Below are 13,448 nucleotides of genomic sequence, written 5' to 3' on the forward strand. Positions count from 1 at the left end.
ATGGCATCAACCATATTGTCTTCATTACTCCCCTCACTCATTTCCATCTCACCCCCTCAGAACACCTGACCCTGCACTCTCTCCGCATCAATCCAAACACCACCATCAAACCCGCAGACAAAGGTGGCGCTGTTTTGGTCTGGCACACTGGCCTCCATCTGGCCAAATTCAGACAACTCCCAGACACCTTCTCTTACTTACCCTCCAACAGGACCCCACTAAAACTCAAACTACTACATCACTCACCATCTCTGAACTCACCACTTCCAGTCACCTCCCTGGCACAGCCTTATTGTTTCCCAACCCCACACTTCCCGCTTCTACCTCCTTCACAAACCCAAATGTCCAGGCAGACCCACCGTGTAAAGTGTTCTAGCCCCATCAAATTAGTCTCCGCTTGCCTCAACTGTTTTGTCGCCGCTGGTCCAGTCCCTCCTCACCTACATCCAGGACACCCTCCATCACTTCAACAACTTCCAGTTCACTGGCCTCAAAGCCTTTCATTTCTTTCTCGACAATGGATCAACCAGTCCCTCTCCACCCTCTTTCAGCTGGCAGGTCTTATCTCACCTTTGATTCATCCCACTTTCTCCAGGTCAAAGGGTTAGCCACAGGTACCTGCATGGGCCACATCTATGTCTGCCTTTTTACTGGCTACATGGAGCAATCCATGCCACAAGCCTACAAAGGCAAGGCACTTCAATTCTTCTTCTGCTATGTCAATAACTACTTTGGTGCTGCCTCATGTACCCATGATGAGCTTATTGATTTCATACACTGCTGCCAACTTCCACCCCAACCTCAAGTTCACTTGGTCCATCTCCAGCAACACTCTCCCTTTACCTGATCTCTCTGTCTCCATCTTGGGAAACAAATTCTCAAGAGACAATGTCTACAAACCAACCAACTCCCACAGCAACCTCAACTACACCTCTTCATATTGTGGCAGTTATAAGGATTGCACTCCATTCTCTCATTTCCTCCATCTATCAGAGATGTTCTCCTTCTTCAAACAACGTGGCTTTACCTCTACCACCATCAACTCAGTCCTCACCAGCCTATCCTCCAATAACTGCACATCTACCCTGGCCCCCCCGTCCCCACGTACAACAAGGACAGGATTCCTCTCATCCTCACCTACAACCCCAAGAGCCTCCTCATCCAACACATCCTCCTGTTATTTCTGCCACCTACTTCATGATCCCACCACGAGACATATTCTCCTCTTCTTCTGCAGAGACTGCTTCCTCTGTGACTTCCTTGTCCACTCATCCTTCCCCAATAATTGTCCCCTTGGTACCTATCCCTCTGCCCACAGGAGATGCTCTACTTGCACCCACACTTCCTCCCTCACCACCATTTTGGACCTCAAACAGTCCTTCCAAGTAAAGCAATATTTCATCTGTGATTCTGTAGGGGACATCTGACCCTGCACTACTTCATCCGGTGCTACTGTTGTGGTCTCCTCTCCATTGGAGAAACTGGACACAGACTGGGAAAATCGCTTTGTTGAGTACCTCAACTCGGTCCAACGCAATAGCATGGATCTCCTAGTGGCTATCAATTTTAATTCCCCATCCCATTCCCTTACTGACAAGTCTATCCATGGTCTCATGCACTGCCAGACTGAGACCACCCCGCAAATTGGATGAGCAACATCTCATCTTCCAACTAGGCACCTTCCAACTAGATGGCATTAAAATCAACCTCTCTGGCTTTTGTTAACCCCCCCCCCTCCCCCCTCACATTCTCCCCTTAGTTCAGTCTCTCTCCCTTTCTCGGTCTCCTTTCACACAGATAGAATCAATCCTTATCATATCCAATTAACACGTTAATTTGGATTCCTCCCCCAGCCAGCACTGTCTCTATTCTGAGACAGTGGGTTTTTTTTGCTCATATTGCTTGTTCTTTTCTTATTCCTTGAAGTGCTCAGGCCTGAAACCTGCAATATAACTTTGTTTCCTACGGATGCTGAAAAACGGCTGAGTTCCTTCAGCATTTCAGAGAGTCTTTACTACAATTACAGCTTCTGTGTTTCATTCTTTGCTACTCTCACTCCAGGAGAGAGAAGCTGGCTGTCCACCCTAACTATGTCTCTCATAATCTTGCAGACCTCTATTAAGTCACCTTTCATCCTTCTTCACTTCATAGTGAAAAGCCTTTGCCTCATAAGACATTCTTCAATCCAGGGAACATCCTGGTAAATCTCTAAGGTTCCACATCTTTTATAGAGCTGCAACATTATCTCTCGACTGTTGAACTCAATTCCCCAACAGACAAAGGCCAGCATACCACAAGCCTTCTTAACTACCCCATCAACCTGAACAGCAACCTTGAGAGATCTATGGATTTGAAATGCAAGCTCCCTCTGTTCTTCCAGATGGTTAAGAATCCTGCTATTAATCATGTACTCTGGCTTCAAGTTTGACCTTTCAAAATACATCACTTCATTTAGACAGATTGAACTCCATCTGCTACTTTTCTCCCCAACTCTGCATCCTGTCGATATCCTACTGTAGCCTACGACAATCTTCTACACCATCCAGAACACCTCCAATCTGACCAGTGTAATCCTGATACTTTGAACTTACACAGCAGAGGCTGAGAGCAAATCTCCATTTGTGATCATGTAATTGAATAACTTATTTTCAATTAGCTAGAAGTATGCTGAACCAAAGAGATCTACTCTGCTTTGCTGAGTCACACTATGATGCGTCACCTGCAGCTAACAGTACGAGAACATGTACAAGCTAGACTTTCACAGCTATTCAAATGAGAACTTAATGGATGAAAGGTGATGGCTGAAGTAAAATTTGTTCTAGAGCAAACTAAACATTGGTTACAATCACATAAATTAATTAGATTAAGGCACTGAGTGTACTGCAACCAAATTTGATGAAAATACAAAGATTGATGGACTAGCACAACTTGAGGATGCTAGTTTGGGCCAGCTGAACAATTAGACAAGTAGTTGGCAAATGGGAGTATAAAGTGAAAAAAATGCAGTTATTCACATTGATAAAGTGAAAAAAATTATTCAAATACATTGACACAATAAAACATTCCAGTACAAAGTAATCTAGAACCCCGAGTGCCAAAAGGATTGGCTTGCAACAACATTAAGCAATTAGGGAAGTCAATGGAATGATGGCTTTTATTGAAGGAGGGTTAAAGCATAAAAATAGGAAAGCTTTTGAAGCGACTTCATCAGGTGCCATTGAAACCAGACACAGAGTATTACATGCAAAGTTTGATATCTGTATTGGAGGAAGATGTTCAAATGGAGATGGTGTACAGAAGGTTCACCAGAATTTGCCAGGAAGAAGGGGTTGATGCATGAAGATAGGTTGAGTTGACTTGGATTCAGGAGAAACATGCAAGATTCTGCGAAGGATTGACCATGTGGATACTGAGAGGATTTTTCTTATCATGGGGATATTTAGAACTCCTGAGCATAGATTCAAAACTAGGCACTGACTAATTTAGGAGATAAGGAGGAGTTTCTTCCCTCAGAGTTGAAAATCTTCATGATTTCTCTCCTCTAGAGAGCTGAGACGACAATTTCGCTGAATATACAAGATGAAGAATGATTGCACGCTGCCTGCTCATCAAGGTGCCAGAGGAGACAGTGGGGAAATGGGAGTGAATCAGGTTTATTGCCATAAATATTTGTCAAGAGTTGTATTGCTTTGCAGCAGCAGTTTTGTGTATTACACATGCAAAAATTCCTACAAATTAAATTTCCTCAAATACATCATCTGCAAGTAATTAGTTCCACAGAAGACAAAAAGTGAACTGGTGTCCATGCAGAAATCTGATGGCAGAGGGGAAGAAGCTGCTTTTGTAATATTGGCTTTTCAATTCAGGCTCTTGTACCTCCTTCCTGATGGTAGCAGTGAAAAGAAGGCATGGCCGGGATGGTGAGGGCCCTTCATTATTGAGGCTGCTTTCTTGAGACTCCCCCTCTTAAGGATGTCATTTATAGAGTGAAGACTAATGCCCATGATTGCCCTGGCTGAGTTCACAACTCTCTGTAGCCTTTTCTTGTCCAATGCATTGGCACTTCCATATCAGACAGTGATGCAACTAGTCAGAATGATCTCCCTGTTGCACCTATGGGTCTTTGGTGACATACCAAATCTCCTCAAACTCCCAAGGAGATGTAGCCACTTCTTCATGATTGCATCAACACAAAAGCCCCAGGATTGATTTTCAGAGAAATTTGAAGTTTTTTACCCTTTTCACTGCTGACCCCTCAATGAGTATTAACTTGTACTCCCTTGATTTCGTCTTCCTGAAGTCCATAATCAGTTCCTTAGTTTTGCTAACGTTGAGTGCAAGGTTATTGCTGTGACGCCATTTAACTAGCTAGTCAATCTCACTCCTCCACACTTCCTCATTCAAGTAATCAAGTCACCTTTATTTATCATTCATAACATTCTCGCATGGTAAAGATGAGATAGCATTTCTCCAGGACCACAAAGCATATTTATATAAATAGAAATTAGAATAGTTAAAACACATCAGAATATTAAAGTGCATACAGTAAAAGTCAACAGTACACTATCCACATGTTCTGGAATTCAGGAGCCTGACAGCTTGGGGGAAAAAAACTGTTGCCCAATCTGGATGTAAGCTCCCGAGTGTTATGGTACCTCCTGCCAGGTAGATGAAATGGTCTACAGTTGACAGTCACAAATTCCACCAGCATTGAGCAGAGACTCGTGCAGAATCCTTACACCATTCCGCATTGATGTAATGCCACAGGCTTTACCACACAGTTTACGAGAGGTGTGTTTATTGCCTTTCACCTGCATCAAGTGTTGTAAATGCCCTTCATGGTGAGAAGAGAGCCCCCAATATCTTTTACACTGACTTCATTATCCTCTGCAGGGTCTTACGGTTCAAGGTGGTATAGCTTCCAAACCAGGCAGTGATGCAGTTGCACAGGATGCTCTCAATACATCCTCTGTAGAATGTAGTGAGGATGGGGGTGGGAAATGGACTTTCCTCAGACTTCGGAGGAAGTAGAGGCACTGCTGGGCTTTCTTGGCTATAGAGCTGGTGTTAAGGGACCAGGTGAGAATCTTCGCTAAGTACACTCCAAGGAACTTGATATTCTTGATGACCTCAGCAGTCGAGCCGTTAATGGTCAGTGGAGGGTAGTCCCACACCGCCCGCCCCCCCCACCCCCCGCCCCGGGCCCTTATGAAGTTGACAACCATCTCTCTTATTAACATTAGATAAGGTTGTTGGGTTTGCACTAGTCCATTAACCACTGCACTTCATCTCTGTACTCCTCATTCTTACCAATAAGACCCACCACGGTCGTGTCGTCAGCATACTTGCTCATGTGGTTTGACCTGTGTTTAGCTGCACAGTCATGGGTCAGCCGAGTGAACAGCAGTGGGGGGGCCCCATGCTCAGTATGATGGTCTTGGAGATGCTATTACCGATCCGAACTGAGGTCTCCCCAATAGGAAGTCAAGAATCCAATTGCAGAGAGAGGTGTTTAGACCCAGCAGGCTCAACTTCCTTATCAGGTACTGTGGTACGATTGTATTGAAAGCCGAACTGAAGTCAATAAACAGCATTCAAAGATACAAGTCTTTATTTTCCAGGTGAGAGAGGACTAGATGAAGGGCTATGGTAATGGCATTGTCTGTACAGCAGTTGGAACTATATGCGAACTGCAGGGGGTCCAGTGACGAGGGCAGCAGGAGCTTGCTGTGTCCCATGATAAGACTCTCAAAGCACTTCATGATGATGGATGTGAGTGCAACAGGGCGGTAGCCATTGAGGCAGGACACAGACGACTTATTTGGCACTTTGGGACCACGGCGCTTCTCAGGAAGATGTAAAAGATGTTGGTGAGAACATCTGCTAGCTGAGCTGCACATCCCCTGAGCACTCTGCTGGGAACGTTATCCAGTCCAGCAGCTTTCCGTGGGCTGACCTTGCCCAATTCCCTCTTCACATTGACCACTGCAAGACACAGCACCTGATTATTTGGAAAAGGGGTGGTTTTCTTCACCATCACGTCGTTTTTCAGCTTAAAATGCACGTAAAAGTTGTTCACAGCATCTGGGAGGGAGGCATCACCTGCATAGACACATGGTGTAGTCTTGTGGTTGGTGATATCTTGGGTGCCCTTCTACTTGTTGTGGATGTCCTTGCTGTCCAGGATGTGGCAGCAAATGCTCTGGGCATGTGGACCCTTTGCTTTCCTGATGGCCTTAGACAGCTTGGCTCTTGCAATAGATAGGGCTACCTCAGAAGGAAGTGTCTCGGTTCCTGAGCAGCATCACTACCTCTGCAGTCATCCATGGATTCTGATTAGAGTGGGTAATGATGGTCTTGGACACAGTGATGTCGTCAGAACACTTACTAATGTAGCTGGTCACTGATGCCATATTCTCTTCCACATTGATGAAGTTGCCACTGGTTGCTGCTTCCTTGAGCATATGTCAGTCAATGCGCTCAAAGCAGTCTTGAAGTGCATGAATGGCCCCAGCTTTAAAACCTGCTTCAGAACTGGTCTGATGCGTCTGGCGAGTGGTCTGCATGCTGGGATTAGCATTACAGAGATGTGGTCTGAGTATCCGAGGTGAGGGTGGGACTCTGCCAGATACACAAGGTCCAACATGCTGGCCAACACATACTGATGGAATTTAGGTAGCCCTGACTTTAGGTTTGCCTGGTTGAAATGCCCAGCAGTAATAATCAGTTTGTCAGGGTGTGCAGTCTGTTTACAGCCCCTTGCAGTTCTCAAATCACCTCTGTTGTGTTAGCACCAGGGGGGTTTGTACACTCCAACTAATGGGACTGTGGTGAATTCTCACAGTAGATGAAATGGTCTACAGTTGACAGTCACAAATTCCACCAGCATTGAGCAGAGACTCGTGCAGAATCCTTACACCATTCCGCATTGATGTAATGCCACAGGCTTTACCACACAGAACAGCGTCTCTGTCAGCCCAAAATAAAGTGAGCCCGTCCAGCTGAATGGCAGCGCCCGGGACCCTATTGCTGAGCCACATTTCAATGAAAGCCAAGAAGTCCCTGTACTCACACTGCGCTGACCTCCGGAGTTAGATGTTGTCCATTTTGTTCACCAGGAAACAGACGTTGACGAGCAGTTTGGATGGGAGAGTTGGGCAGCAGGGGTTTGCCTTCAGCCTACCACAAACCCCTGATTGATTATCGCACTTTCTCCACCTCCTCTGCAATCCGGAGGCCCTGCAGCAGCCCATGGTCACGTAGCTCAACCTGCAGATCTTCCTGGAGGCGAGTAGATACGTTTCTAATAACTTTAAACATTGTAGCATTGGGTAGCCATAACTATAAAAACTGAAATTGTGTAATTACATAACAATTTAACTATAATTAGAAGAAAAACAAAACAACCAGTGTCCTGGAGGGACCACTGAGTCTGACGTCACGTCGTGTTCGTCATTTCCTTAAGGGAAAATCTTGCTTGGCAAACCAATTTAAATTCTTGAAGGAAGTGACAATCAGGATGGAATAAGGGAGATGTGTATTTTTTATTTTCAGAATGCATTTGAATGTACTCAGAGAGGTATTTGGGAAATTTTCTTCATCATGTTGAGGATTCTTCCGTCATCAGCAGTGGAGTCTTCCTTGGAATATCTGTCGCTTTGTAATTACTGAGCTCACCCGTATACTTTTTCTTCTTAATGATGTTTCAAGCTGTTGGTTTTGGTCATCCTAAGCTTTGGGCAACGTTTCTTACCATTTTATTCTTGTTTTACAGCCTCATAACGGCTTCCTTGATTTTCGTTGGCACAACTCTGGTCCTCATGTTGAAAAATGGCAACTACAGACTCTGAAGGTGATCAAACGCTTAGAAGAAAGCTTAGCTCTCTCATACCTGCGCCAATGAAGCAATTAAATATATCCAAATAGTCAAAAACACCTGAGAGGCCAAATACCCCAAATATTATGGTGCCTTGAAATGAGGGCACAATGAATAAAAAGTGTTGTAATTTCTACCTGGTCAAACCAAAATGTATACAAATAACCTTGAATAAAATCTGGAATGTGCACTTTAATCATGTGAATGGTTTGATTATAAACTTAAAACTGTGAAGTACAGGGGCAAATAAAGGAAAAAGAAATTTTTGTCCCAAACATTATGCTGGGCACTGTACTAATGATTTGGTAACTAAATGAATGGCTTTTTGGCCAAGTTTGCAGAAGATACAAAGGTAGCTGGAGGAGTAAGTTTTGTAGAGGAAACATGGGGACAGCAGAAGGACTTAGACAGATTAGGAGAGTGGGCAGAGAAACGGCAAATGAAGTACAGTACAACTCCAATTATTAGAAATCCTCAGTTTTCCAAAATTGTTTCGGAGCCAAATTGACATGACAGGTTGAAAAAATTTTGGAATTTTGGAAAAACCTCTGAGTAGAATTTTGAGTTTTTGGTGTTGAATTTATCTTATTTTGTTCAGTTTGTTTTTTTTGTGAGAATTAACCATTATTTCATGCTTTAAAAGTCTTCACTTGTTGTTTGTTGTCGTTTAAACACTTGCGTTATTTTCTGTCACTACTGGGTTGTTTTTAAAAAATTACCAGTTATCCGAAAATATTGTTTATCCGAAAATAGGCCCGGTCCCAACCATTTTGGATAATCAGAGATGTACTTTATAATGTCAGAGAGTGTACGGTTATGCAATATAAATGGGCAGACTATTTTTTAAATGGGGAGAAAATTGAAAATACCCAGATGCAAAGGGACCTGGGAGTCCTTGTGCAGGATAGCCTGAAGATAAACTTACATGATAAGACAGTAGTGAAGATTCTATATACTTAAAACATATGCAAGCACTGATGGTGAATGGATCTGTATATATGGAAGGGGAGGAGGGAGGGACTGTTTTTGTTTGCTGTGTTTGTGAGAAAAAGTTTAATATATTGTATATTTAAAATGTCAATGTATAATTTTTGAAAAAAATAAAATATTCAAAAAGACAAGAGTGAAGAAGGCAAATGCAATGCTGGTATTCAATTCAAGAGAAATACAATACAAGAGCAGGGATGTGATGTTGAGGCATTTTAAGGAACTGGTGAGACGTCGCTTGGAGTTTTGGGCTTCTATTTTAAGAAAAGATGTGATGATGATGGATAGGACTCAGGACAATTCCAGGAATGAAAAGGTTATCATATTAAAAGGGGGAGGGGGGGGGGGGAAGAGGAAGAAATCTCATTGAGACATTTCAAATGTTGAAAGCAATGAACAGAGTAGATATAAAAAGATTCTTTCCCAGGTGGGAGAGTCTAGGACAAGAGGGCACACAGCCTTAGGATTGAAGGGCATCCGCTTAGAACAGAAATGCGTAGAAATTTCTTCAGCCAGTGTGGGTTAATCTGTGGAATTTGTTACCATAGGCAGTTGTGGAGGACAAGTCATTGGGTGTATTTAAGACAGAGATTGATAGGTCCTCGATTAGCCAGGGCATCAAAGGTTATAGGGAGAAGGCCACGCAGTGGGGCTGAGTGGGGAAGTGGATCAGCTCGTGATTAAATGGCAGGGCAGAACTCGATGAGCTGAACAGCCTATTTCTGCTCCTTTATCTTATGATCTAATTGTGGGTGTAGAGGGAGTATAGCATGGGACTGGGAACATGTCCTCGAGGAGTGCCAGTCTTCAATGTGATTCCAGAGGAGACGTCATTATACATCTTCACTGATAGTGGTCTATTAGATAGAATACACACAAACTCATGTTCACGACTGCGCTTACTTTAAATTAGTAATACAGTAAGATTAAATGTGTTGATTGATAATTAAAAATCAAAGCTAGCTATAAACTTACACTGCCATACCACTCTGGAACTCCTCTGTTGCCTGGCAGTAGATTGTTATAGCAACACGTGCATCAGCATCAAAGGTAAATTCCACACCATATAACACTTTTGGCTTAGAGTTTTCTTCAGGAGGACTGTCAGCTTCATCCTTGTATCTATAAGTAAATAAATATATACCTTTAGTCACACACAGAATCGGGACGTTTCCGCGAAAGCCGTATTTAAAAGGTGATTTAAAATCCGAAGATGGTGGTGACATAAACCCTAATCTGTTGCAGTGTTTATGGTGTTGATATTCGAACAAATTTGGATGGAGAGTTCCAGGGTTTTGACCAACTGACAAAGGAATTGACAAAACATTTTTCAAGTCAGAATACTATGCAGCTTGGAAGGAAACATACCTTGGACTGCATTTGTTATTTAAACAAATAAATTGGAAGATGCCACCAAATTTGGAAATACAGTTTGTACATCACACCTAAGCAATTTACAAAGAAAACTAGTGGTCCAATATGTTGACAAATTAATTGTGCTAATGGAACACAGGCAGCAGAGTATATTACTTAGTCTCACGGACAAATACTACCATTCAATGAAATTAAAGCTGATCAGTGACCCAACCATCTTTCCTTCCATTCTACCAAGGACTGCATTGTGGATTACTCTCGGAATCCAACAAGGCAACGTGAATTTCTGTATACTTCTGAGATGTCAAGCTGCAAAATCTGGCAGATGCTAGCACAATTACTCCATTACAATCAATGAGAAGAATCAACACTAAAGAATGTTCACAAAAATAACTTTAAAAACAAACAATCTTAAATAGAACTTTTTGATTTCAAACATTGAATTGTAAAGATACAAATAGATCAGTGGTTCCCAACCTTTTACTTTCCACTCACATACCACTTTAAGTATTCCCTGTGATTAATAAGGGATTGCTTAAGGTGGTAGGTGAGTAGGAAGGGAAGGTTGAGAATCACTGCTCTAGACCCAATTATTACTGAAATATTTTGCTTGAGAAAAATTGTCATTGGCCCATTTCCTTTGGAGTTATGAAACTGTGCACATAGCGAGTCAATTTGGGATGATTAAAACAGTGGTTTACAAACTTTTTCTTTCCACCCACATACTACCTTAAGCAATCCCCTTATTAATCACAGAACACATGGCATAGGGAATACTTAAAGTGGTATGTGAGTGGAAAGTAAAAGGTTGGGAACCACTGAAATAGATGAAGTAAATGGAAAAAACGTAGTCTTCTTTGAATATTAATTAATCAAACTAGTATAAATGGTTAAAAGATCAAAGATTTGGATGTACATTGATTTTTTAAATTTTACACGTGTACGTTGCGGAGGTTATTTTGGTGGCGATGTGTCAATCAGATAACGCAGCCAATCAATAGATGGAGAAGGCGGTGTGGCGATGTGTCAATGACCAATCAATAGCCCTGGATGTGCATTGATGATGAAATTATGATACAAGTGGAAATAAAGGTGGCTTTTAATAGAATGATGACTCACATCTATACAAGGTGAACATGAGAACAGAAATTTTGATGCAGTTAATTAAACTCCTGTTTAGAATAATATATCTTGGCCTTGGAAAGAGTGCCATTTCAATCTATCAGAACAATGCTGGAGGACCAAGAGGATGTACTACACAAGCTATGACTCTATCCCCTATAATTTTGAGATTGAAGGAACAATTTGATAGAATGGTTACAATAAGAAAAGCATTCCACCTGTAAAGCCAGGATTGAATCGACCCCCAAACCATCCTGCACTGCAAGTTCATTCCTTTCAAATTTTTATGGAGCTCACTTTTGAATGCTACAACTAAATCTACCTTTATTATCATTCTGGGAATCGTTCCCAACTCTAATAATTCACTGAGTAAACAATTTCTTCCTCATGTCACTTTTTGCTATTCATCAATATCCCCTGTTCTTGACCCTTCTGCCAATGAGAACATGTCCACCCACCTCTGACCATACCTCTCATGGTTTTAAACCACTCCATCAGCTATCCGCGCAACCTTCTCGGAATGCCAAGATAAACAACCCTCATCTCTTCAGTCTTCTCGAGATTGCTAACTCTTGGAATCATTTCAGTAAAATTCCTTCTGCATCCTTTCTAAAGTGTTTACATCTTTATAGCTATGGGCTAACAAGTACTTTACAACGTTCATGACAAATTCCATGATTTAAGTTATCAAGGCAATAAGGAAACCTGATAAGATAAATGGAGAATTCCAAATTCTTCCAGTGTTGGGAGAATTTAGAATTAGTGATTAAAATGTGAAAAGTTAGCGCAAGCCCAACAACAGGATCAGGAGACACTTCAGCACAGAAAATTCTGATCTCACTAAAAGGAAGAACAGGCTAAAAAGGCCAGACTGCCGTCCTTCATTATTAACACTTTTGTTGGTAACTGAAACTTTTTTTTTCTGTTTATCATTAAATCAAAATATATTCAAGCCTCTGTGGAATATTTTGTGGTATCAGTGCAATGATAAACACGGAATCAACAGTGCATCCCTGCTGTGCAGGGCAACAGCAAAAGTGAAAACTCTCTCAGTTTAGAGAGGCAAATATCTTTTTAATGAATTATATTACACTGGCCAACGTCTGCACTATTAAATATGGATGCTTAACTGCTTTAAAGGAAAGCCACAGATAAATGAGTGACTGAGGCATTTAAATGAGGAGAAAAGTGCAAATTGTATTTTTTTTTTATATACAAGAAATCTTCATTTACAAATTATTGTTTTACAATGCAGAATAATCAATAAAGGTGTGATCAAACAGCAAAACAGAAGCTATAGCAAAGGCATTTCAATGTTCTTTTTTCTAATCTTTTGTTTACCTGACCAAACGAAGAGAGTCTTTTCGAATATTAACTAAACTGCGCAATGTCTTCACAGGCTCATGAGCAGCTGGAGTCACATATGGAAACTAAAATTGAAAAACAAAAATCACTTCAATGCATGTCCAAAGGCAACATCCAAGAGTCATCAACGTTGATCCTCTGAAGTTAAAACAATTAAAAGGCTAAATATTAGCCTTTTAGAGTTTAACAAGAAGCCTGGTGGCAGGGTGTGGTTGGTGTTCGAAGGACAAAGGAGAAAGCCCAGAAATGTTATCTCAACTAAAGCGAATGCATTTAGCAGACTAAGACTAGCAAGAGCATGTTCAGGAAGCACCTAAAGAATTGAGTAGTCAGCATTTGTAAAAGATTACTTTTCACCCATGAGCGCAGTCTTGAGTACAACAGACCGGGATCAGTAATAGGACCTTTGCTCTTTTTATTAAATTTTAACACTATAGGATGAAATAGATTATGAAAATACGGGGAGATACACTGCAATAAAATGTCATGTTGGGAAGCAACAAGTTATGCATTTTGGATATACACTACAACTCCGATCATCCAAAATGGTCGGGACTGGGCCTATGTTGATAAACGATATTTTCGGATAACTGTTCGATTTTTAAAAACAGCCCAGTAGCAATAGAAAATCACTTGCATCAATCTTTAAACAATAACTAACAAGGGAAAGCTTTTTGAGCATTAAAATAATGTTTAACTCTCACCAAAAAAATGCTGGCCACCA

The 13,448-nt window shown here is 41.6% G+C and overlaps 1 protein-coding gene across 3 annotated transcripts in view; it reads right to left on the reverse strand.

Annotated features, from left to right (window-relative positions):
- The window catches only part of LOC138747505 (E3 ubiquitin-protein ligase MGRN1-like), a 117,399-nt gene that overhangs the window by 64,591 nt on the left and 39,360 nt on the right, over positions 1-13,448 (reverse strand). For all 3 annotated transcript variants that reach the window (XM_069906775.1, XM_069906773.1, XM_069906774.1), the window contains exons 3-4: positions 12,701-12,789; positions 9,839-9,985 (exon numbers count right to left, since the gene is read on the reverse strand). In XM_069906775.1, coding sequence (XP_069762876.1) covers positions 9,839-9,985; positions 12,701-12,789 — 236 coding nt within the window. The remainder of the gene's footprint in view (positions 1-9,838; positions 9,986-12,700; positions 12,790-13,448) is intronic.

Source organism: Narcine bancroftii, chromosome 12 (genome assembly GCF_036971445.1).
Source record: "Narcine bancroftii isolate sNarBan1 chromosome 12, sNarBan1.hap1, whole genome shotgun sequence".
NCBI lineage: Eukaryota > Metazoa > Chordata > Chondrichthyes > Torpediniformes > Narcinidae > Narcine > Narcine bancroftii.